This window comes from Pterocles gutturalis, unplaced genomic scaffold, assembly GCF_000699245.1.
Source record: "Pterocles gutturalis isolate BGI_N339 unplaced genomic scaffold, ASM69924v1 scaffold25177, whole genome shotgun sequence".
Lineage (NCBI taxonomy): Eukaryota > Metazoa > Chordata > Aves > Pterocliformes > Pteroclidae > Pterocles > Pterocles gutturalis.
Genome location: NW_010116142.1, coordinates 2,398 through 11,536, shown reverse-complemented (window position 1 = coordinate 11,536; position 9,139 = coordinate 2,398). Strand labels below are relative to the sequence as shown.

At 53.9% G+C, this 9,139-nt stretch overlaps 1 protein-coding gene across 1 annotated transcript in view; it reads right to left on the bottom strand.

Moving 5' to 3' along the window:
* The window catches only part of MERTK (MER proto-oncogene, tyrosine kinase), a gene marked incomplete at both ends in the record, with an annotated part of 15,074 nt that extends 7,017 nt beyond the window's left edge, over positions 1–8,057 (bottom strand). Inside the window, 7 exon segments of the mRNA XM_010075423.1 lie at positions 1,621–1,772; positions 2,042–2,225; positions 4,394–4,509; positions 5,186–5,272; positions 6,979–7,152; positions 7,389–7,489; positions 7,715–8,057. Of these exon segments, the coding sequence (XP_010073725.1) occupies positions 1,621–1,772; positions 2,042–2,225; positions 4,394–4,509; positions 5,186–5,272; positions 6,979–7,152; positions 7,389–7,489; positions 7,715–8,057 (1,157 nt within the window).
* Positions 8,058–9,139: the final 1,082 nt, after the last annotated feature.

Genomic DNA, 9,139 nt, shown 5'->3' with positions numbered 1-9,139 from the left:
CCGCCAGCCGAAAAGTGCACCAGGATCCTTCTGTATGGCAGACAGCTGCGCTGTGTCATCTGAGGACAGAGCTGATATCAAACAGACCTTGGAGAGCGTTGGCAACGCCGACAGCCGCTCCGGCAGGACGGAACTGCCAAAGTTCACGGGGTTTTAGGAGTCTTGCGGTAGCTGAGCAATTTCTTCATGTCCCAGCTCCAGCTGCCTTGGCTCAAACAAGAACTGCTGGTTCAAGAAAACAGATTTTTTTGATGATTTTAAAATAGTTTTTAAGCTGGTTGTGGAGAAAGAAGAGGCCTGCAGGTGGCCCTGCCGACACAGAAATCCAGGACTGCCGCCTTGGTGGTGCTGGGCTTGTTAAACCGAGGGTTATTTCAGGGCATTTCAAATTTAGCCTGCTCAGGGCCAAAACCCAGAGACTTTATCTCTGAGAAATCGGAGCTCCATTTGACAGCAAGCACGGTGCTCGTGTGCTTCAGACTGTCTGTCCTTTGCCTTGGAAGACCCTCAGGCTCCGTGGGAGCACCGGGCGCCCCAGCAGCCCACGCTGCTCTGCAGAAAGGTTACAGCACAGGCACAAGCCATCCCCGCGCCAACAAATTCTGCGACAGCCCTTATCAAAAGACGCACTGAGCCCTGCCCTCAGCTGGCTCACAGACACGGTTTGCCTTCTGTAAAACCTGGAGGCTGATGAAACACACCAGCAACAAAGCAAGCTGCTTCCTTCAGTCTGCAAAGAGCTGACCTCCCTCCTGAACTCGCTCCCCAGCAATTGGGTTTTTTCAGCTCCGGAAAGCCAGCATCAATGAGAACAGCTATTGACCAGGGACCCAAGTAGAAATTTCACCCCAGAAGAATCTGACTTAGGAAATTTATAAAAAACCAACAACAACTCCCAGGACTTAAAGGGCAAGTCCTGTTTTTTGCTTTCCGCTCGGGAGGCGACAAGTGTGTCAGCATTTTTTTGCCACACTAGTCACAAGACCGTAATATTGTTTCCCTGACTTCATTCGGTCTGGATCTATACATGCTCTTTTTCAGAGGGGCAAAAGGAGAACAGAAAATGCCGCATCCTACAAAAAATAGGGTGTGAGTCACTTGTTCCACACCGGGTTCAGGCCATCAGTGCCTCTCTGTGCCTCCAGCCTGGGACAGAGGAAGGACCAGACCACAGAGGCGACAGCAGATCGGTTTGCAGCTGAGTTAATGCACAGAATAAATCCCATCTGAGTAAGGAACGACCCAAAACCCAGGGAATAAATTCTCCCAAACACCATAGGATTGACTCCATTGCTGAAAGTGCCAAGAGATTGTTGACACCGGGAAGAGCAACTCACTTCTCTTTTAAAGAATAGGAGCCGCAGTAGCAAACCTCCCGTCTCCTTCAAGCAGAAGTGCTTCTTCCCAAGACAAATGACTTAGGCACTTCCATAAGTTACGTAAACAGGCATGAGAGACCACTTCTATTAAAAAAGCTCAGATGAAAGCCCAAGACAGCAGACAAATAATCTCAGAAAACATATATGGAAGCACCAAGACCAAACTGGACATCCCTGCTTGATGCCAGCCGGGATTTTTTCAAGGCTTTAGCCATTCTTCCCCATTTCCCTGGTGACTTACCAACCCCTTGGAGTTCAGCCACCGGTGCCAGATGTGATAACCCTGCAGCTCCCCGTGGATCCTCCCCAGCGGCGGCTTCACCCAGCGGATCTCCAGGGAGGAGCTGGATTCGTTGAACGACACCGTGACGTTCAGCGGCGGGGTGGTCGGAGCTGCAGGAATCACAGAGGAAGAAGGTGAGGGGAGCCGGGTGGACGGGTGCAGGGACACGGTAGGCTGATGGAAAATGAGCTGTAGCTCAACCAGAGAGCCCACGGTATTTCCTACAGCCTTTCATATGTCCAGCCCCTGGGTAGATTTGTCCCACCCTGTAAGCAACAATGCCTGTGGACCAGCATCTCACTCAGAGAGTCCTGTACCAACCGCAGCCACGCGACCGAGGCAGGGAAACCCTTCTCAGCCTTCGCTACTCATTTCCTACCTCCCTCGGTGGTGCTGGCCCTTATCCAGGGGCTAAACGCCGACCAGCCGACCTCGTTCCTGCAGGAAAGGCGGATGTTATAGTCCGCCATGGGCCCCAGCTGCTGGATGTGATACACGTGGGGAGGCACCGAGGTGTTGAAGAGCAGAAGTGAGACGTTGCTTCGTGGAACAGCTTCCTTGACCTTAATGGAAAAATCAGTCCACAAACAGTTTTCAGAGCGAGACACGAGGCAGGGGTTTTACATCTGTAAACAGGATCCACAGCCCTGCCTCCCACCCAAACACTGGCAGGGGCATGTTCCCACACAATGGCTTGTCTCTGCTGAGCAGCAAGCCGATGGCAAGCCCTTTGCAGGGCTCGAGGTGATGGCTCCAGCACCCGCAGGGAGAGTTGGGGTGGGGACATGGCAGAGATGTGTGAAAGGAGGAGGGAGGGCTGGTTTGCTCCTTCTCGTGGCATGGAGCAAAAAGAGCACCCAATAACATCACCAGGCAGCAAGTCCCACGCAAACCAAGTCCTTTCTCATGCCACACATCACTAGACCGCAGGGCTTATCACCATCAGATGCTGCGGGACTAATCACAGAGCTCATCAGACTCCATCATTCCATTTAGCAGTGCAGATGGATTCAATGTACTAAAAACAAGCCATGCTTTTTCCACAGAGAGGAACTGCTCTGTCCCCAAAGGGCTGGCTGCCGAGTGCCCACACAGCCCTCACAGCTCTCTGGAACATGTCTCATTTTGTGGGAAGCACCATGAGAGTGGCCTGGGATGGGATGGTGGGAGGAAAGAGGGAAGAGCAAGAAGGAGGCACACCAGTGCAAGCGGGACAGCTAACTCAGGAGACATCCCACTGGCCGTTTTGCAGCATGAACCACATCAGAAAGTCATACAGTCCTCTCAAAAGCCTCCACACATGGTTTTGGGGTGGCAGGAGAGCTGCCCTCCTACTTGAGGAACTCTCTGGGTAGCCCAGGCTGCACAGGATGGTCTCAGCACTGACACCAGCAAAAATTAAAGAGAATAGCCTTCGGCCTCACGAAACTGAGAAGGTCCCCAAGACACGATGTCTAGATGCTTTGAGGGAGGGGAGCAGCAATCAGAGGAACATGCAAGCCGCTTCTGAAATCACCCCTGGGACAGGCTGTTCCCATGAGCATCGAGCCTGGCTCAGCTACCTCCATCCTCAACTCGTCTTCTGGAGCGAATCCATCAGGCTCATGTATTTGTGAAAAATCAGTTTTTTTGCAAATTTGAACAGCTTGAGAATGCCAGGTGCGACAGCAGCAGCTTCCCTTTTCAGCACCGGCGTGCTCAGCAATGAGTCACTTTGTCGGTGGGCCATGCTGCCCAAGCGAGGGGATTATCAAAGGGGCCAGGAGCAAAAAGGCTTAGTCACCGCTGTGTTTTTGCCAGCAATCGTGTCTAGTTTTCCAATTCGAAAGGCTATTTCCTAATGGCAGACCGTGAATGTTAAGTCATAGGAAATTCCTTGGCTCTCCACCCCACTTCCCGAGCTCCAGCTGGACGTGACACTAATATTAGCTCTGATACCTCTCTTCCCTGTAGCTCCTTTCACTTTTACCTGCCTTCAAACATCGCCTCTCTCCACACGTTATCTCAGCCGGAGTATAGATTAGCCCGTATAAAACCATATCCACAAGAGAGCAAGCAACAGGCTTGACCTGTGCAACCCAGCAACACCAAACAGGCAGAGCAGGTGGAAACTACCTGCAGGGCTGTACCCATGGAGGTGGCATTCCTTGACCTGTCCTGGAGACAGGCAACCCCTCAGCTCCTTCCCAGTACTTGCTGAGAAAAGCCTCCGCCTCCAGACCCCAGTGGGAAGGCTGCTTGGTTGGGAAATGTCAGACCAGGAGGTGAAAGTCAGGACAAGCGTATGCCTGCAGCAGCAACTCAAGGCTTGCAAAGATTCCTGAAGAGCTGCTTGGAGCAGTTCTGGGCATCTCTCCACAAACATGCCAACCTGACTGTCCCTCCCGAGGGGAGAGGTTCTTGCAGCTCGCTCCTGCACACTTCACAGGCATGAGCCCAAGCGCAGCATCTTCCGAGCCTCCTGTCCACCTCGACGGTGCTCTGGCTGCCCCAGGTCCCAGCATCTGGGGACTCTGCTCAGCTTGCACTCCTCAGCATCACACTGCCACAAATCCCCAGCCAGCTGGACCACAGGCAGTGCGCCTCCTTCCCCTTTCAAAGCCACTGGGTAAGTCCAACTCAGTGCTGCCCAAACCACCAGCCTGGCTGAATCCATGCAGTGATTTCCGCCTGCCTCGGAGCATCCATGCAAGCTGGGGTTGCAGGGCAAGAGGGGGTTGTGGATGCTTACCTGGACACTGCAGCTAGTCAAGGCAGAGAACGCATCAAAGCCCGGCACCCAGGATATCACGATCCCATGGGCTGTTCTGTTGAGGACGTGCACGCTGGCGGGTGCGGATGGTATTCCTGCAGGGAAAAGCCAAGAGCAGTCAGCTGGAGGGCTACGCACAAACGTGGCATGGCTGGCTTCCCCCGGGAAGCTCCCGGGGCTCCGACTGATGGCATGCGAACCCCAGGTCTCCTGCCCTGGCTGCGGTTGCATCCTCTATCAGTGTACCGCGGATGTGTCAGACCACGGGACAGGGAAGCAGAAAAAAAGTCATTTGCAGGACTATTCTGACCATGTTCTATATTTGTGAGCTCTCTAGGCTGCTTAGAGGCAATGACATATTTTGGGGAACACCTTCCTCACATTGCTGGAGTGGCTCCCATCAGGAATGTCGAGAATTTCCACCATTTCCTATGGAAAATTGTGAGCACCGCCCTGGTTGTGAAGGAAGGAAAAGAGTGATACAGCCCTTCCGAAACCCGCTCTGGGGCTGACAGTTCTGCTTTCAAATGTGCTTTCTGGTGCTTCCTCCCACGGCAGCGATACTGGGATGACAGAACCACACCAGGTGACTGTGCTACTAATGTGTGTCCCGCTTGATTTTAAATATAGGTTAAGGAAAAATAAATGTGGGAGTCCTAAAAATATCTCCTTCAGCTTGTGTAGAACGAGTGCTTGGAAGTGTGGAGACCAGGAGAGCTCCTGGTTGGACACGTACCCAACAGCTAAAGCGAGCACCATGTTCCCTCTTACCTTTCACGTTGACCTGCCCCGGGCTGGAGGCAGTCAGCCCCTTGCTGTTGTGAGCCTCGCAGCTGAACAGTGCCGATTCGTTAAGACCTGTGGAGGGAAAGCCAAGGACCTGTTCATTGAACCTGCACCAAATGCCCAAATCACCCCAGTTCTCCACCTGTGGCTCACAGAAAAACCCTCACGGCTTCCTTTCTTCCACTGTTGCTTTATTTTTTTTTCCAGCAACACAAAAGAGCTTTTATTTTGCACTCATCGCTTCTGCGCCAGCTGCCTGGGGGTGACCCCGGCGATCCAGCCCACCCACCTTCCATGCCGCCATCACGTGCATGCTGTCAGTGCGAGACACGGCACAGCCGGCAGGACCCTACATTTCTACGGCACCATTGCACAACCTCCTGAGTAAGCACTTGTTTCGCCTTCAAAAAGGGAAAGGCAGAAAGCAGAAGAGCCCACCACCACGGCTTGAAATCAGATGACTTATTGCTTTTCGAAGATTGCTCAAATCTCCCAGCTGATAATGGAGAACGACTGCTTTTGGGGGCCACTGGAAATACCCTAATGTGGACGGCTGCTTATTTTCCCCAGGGTGTTGGAGATGACCCCGGGCAGCAACAGCACGTAGGACTTTCGTCTCATGGAAAGGACTTTTCTGGAGGAGCAGGGCTGTCCCTCCTGGGCACGCTGCTTGCGGCTGTCGCAGGGCGAAGGGCTCGCTGCGGTGCGCTGGACACGCCAAACGTTTGCTCGCACCAGCAGCCGTGCCACTCGGTGTGACAGAGCTCCTGCGCCAGGAGGGGACTGTTCAAACAACCCGACCTCACATCTGCTCACACCAGCAGCCGTGCCTCTCAGTACAATGGGGCTCCTGCGCCAGGAGGGGACTGTTCAAACGACCGACCGGACCTCGCGTCTGCCAGCCGGATGCAGGAACATCCAGGAGGAATGAGTCATTTCTTCCGGCTTTCACTGCCTTTTAAAGACTGCCTTTGGATGCCAAGGCAAGGCACTTATAGTCTGGCTGCTAATTAGCGAGTGGCCTTCTCCTCGTGAGCAAATCAAGCAATCCCTCCTCTCTTTTGCCTCTGCAGCAAAACCACAATCGGTTGTAGTGACACGAAGGATTTTTCACCCTGTGCTCCACCAGGTGACACGGAGACACGCTGCAGGGGCCAAGCCCAGGTCTTCCCGAGACATTCCGAGGAGACGTCCAATAAAGAGGCCCTGAAGAGCAGCAGGGCACTAGTTGGCATGGCCACAGGCTGGGAGAAAAATCTGCTCTTGCTTAGGAAAGAGCAGTTTGAGTGTCCGGCCTCTTCCGAGGAAGAGATTTCCGGCAGCAGCCAGAGGGGGACGGATGGGGGTTGCTGCCCCCAGCCCACCCCTCGCAGAGTGGTCCCCAGGGCTACCAAACAAGCGGCACAGATGGTGCCAGGCAGAGCCATGCTCCCAGCACTGAGGATGTAGTGATAACAGCCTGGGACTCATTTTTGCAAACTGGTACCTCTGGGGTCCCTCTTTTGCAAAGCTGGAACCCCGTCCCACTGTATACAATTTGTCAGCTGTATTTTATACCAAACCACCTGGGAAATTTATCTGCGCTGAGCTTTCCAGTCAAAGACAAAGACAAAAGCAAGCTGCAACGGCCTTGATGGCACACAGCCCCTGCCTAGCAGGAGGTGTGAGGCCAAGGGGATGGGCTGTGAGGCGGCACAGGACACCTTCCCACCCTGCCCTTCACTGCAGGCACGCAGAGGGGTCCCGGCCGGCCGTGGCGAGGACGCTGCAGGGCTCACCTGGCACGGTCAGGACAGATGGGGAGATGTGGGGCTTCTCATTGACTTGGACATTGTTGCGAAACCAGTAGATCTCCACGGGCTCTGGCGGGCCCACGGCTTGGCATGTGAGGTTGAAGGGACTGTTCTTGGTGACGTTCAGCTTCTCAGGCTGACGAATGAAGTGCGGGAGCCCTGCATGGACACAGGCAGATAAGCAAGAGATTCAGAGAGCTCAGCAACACAGCCCTATCGACAACCCCAAACTGTCCTGCCAGGGCTCTGCCCAGCTCCAGCACAAGCCCCGTCCCACCCAGGACTCCCCACTTCTGGAGGACAGCTCCCAGATCAGAGTCCCTGGGGCTGCAGCTCAGCCAGGGCACACTGCTCCGCACCTCCAGCACGTCCACCCTCACCCTCCTCCAGCTCACCTTCCAGCTGCACCGAGATCGGATCCGACACCACCTCCATGCCTGAGATGTTGAGTTTGCAAACATAGGAGCCGTTATCCGAGCGCTGGGTGGCCAGGATGCTGCCAGAGGGAACAGACTGGGCTCTGGCAGGGAGCCTTGCCCTGCACACAGCTCCCATGGGAGGACACAGCAACACCAACCACCCCACAGCACATACCGAGCCTGGCTTTGCAAGCCCGGCTTTGGGGGCTAGGGAGCGCCTGCCTGTCCTAGTCCCATTTCCAAGCTGCCCAGCCTCCTGTCTCTCTGCAGGAGATCCCTCCAGGAAGGACAGCCCTAGTCACCTGAAGGTGGAGGTCATTGCCACCTCATCCTCATCGGCGATCTCGAAGTGGCTGGTGGCGATGCGGTCCAGCTCGTGCAGCTCCCTCCCGTCCTTCCACAGGGAAATGCTGGGGGCATCCGGCCGGAGCAGCACCTGAGGTACTTTGATGGAGCAATTAAACGTGACATCCTTGTGCTCGTTAATCATGATGTGTCGCACAGTGGGGTTAAATTTAATCTGTCGTAGAGAGCTGGCCGAGGGCTCCTCCTGGGGTTGCTCTGGGTTCTGGTGAGGCCACAGACCAGGGTGGTGGGACTCTGATGACGGGTATGGCCTCAGACCTCCACTTTGGTCAGCATCTTCTGCAAGAGAAGACCACATGCTTTGCTACCACCAGCCAGCAAGTGCCTCCTTCCAAAACCCTGCAAAGCCCTACTGCTTACATTAATAATTAAAGGCAGTTTATTTACAGATGCTCCAAAATTGCAAAAAATCTCTGAGACCTCTCGCAAGAGCCCTGAGGAGGAAACACGGAGCAGACCGAATAAGTACAACCAGCACATCCCAAAAAAATGTTTTTTAAAACAAACAGGAGCCGCACAGGCTAAAGAAAGTGCTCAGCCACTTGTCTTTTGGCAGGAAAGAGGCAGGAGCTATTTCTGCTGCATCTCACCCTGGAACTGGAATAGAAAAGGATCTCTGGGCAGGAGGAATTTGGGACTTTACTCCAGTAAACCCCTTTTGGGGGCCCCATCCCAAGCATTTTTGGCTGGGGCAGAGCAAGTGTCCCCAGCGGGGATTTCTCCAATTTTAGGCTCTTTGGTGGTGACACTGCTCCCTTCCCAGGCCAGGCTGAGCTGCTCTGAAGGAGGGAGATGCTCCCTGAGTCAACCACAAACACTTTTCGAAGCTAAGTGCCTCCACTGAGCTGCTTTTCTCGGGAAAAACAGCCGCGGGTGGATGAAGAAATGCCTTCAGACAGTGTGTAGGAGCCGTCTGCTGTTTAGTGTTGATCTCCCAGGGTCTTTTCCCAGACATTTTTCCCAAGGGAAAACTGTTTACCAGCTCTTTCCAAGGGCTTCATGCCCCTAACTACAGATCACTTAACATCTCCAGTCCTGTAACAGCGTTTCCCCCTCTCTCCCCGACCCCAACAAGACAGAGAGCACCTCCATATAAAGCCACTCCCCCCAAACAAAACTGTAGCGTTTGAAGAGATAAGATCTAGCGAACACACCACAAGTAGATGCTTTTACCAGCCTGTGTCCCAGCTTCCTGAGGCTTTCACGGGCACACAGAAATCCTGAGCAGGGTGGGAAACCTCCCTTGCTGCTTTCAGCAAGCAAAGGCATCGTGCCAGACTGGAGTTTCAGCTAAACTAATTTGTATCTTCCAAAAAAAAAATCAACCCCAAAACAAAACCCTATTCACAATTCACAAGATC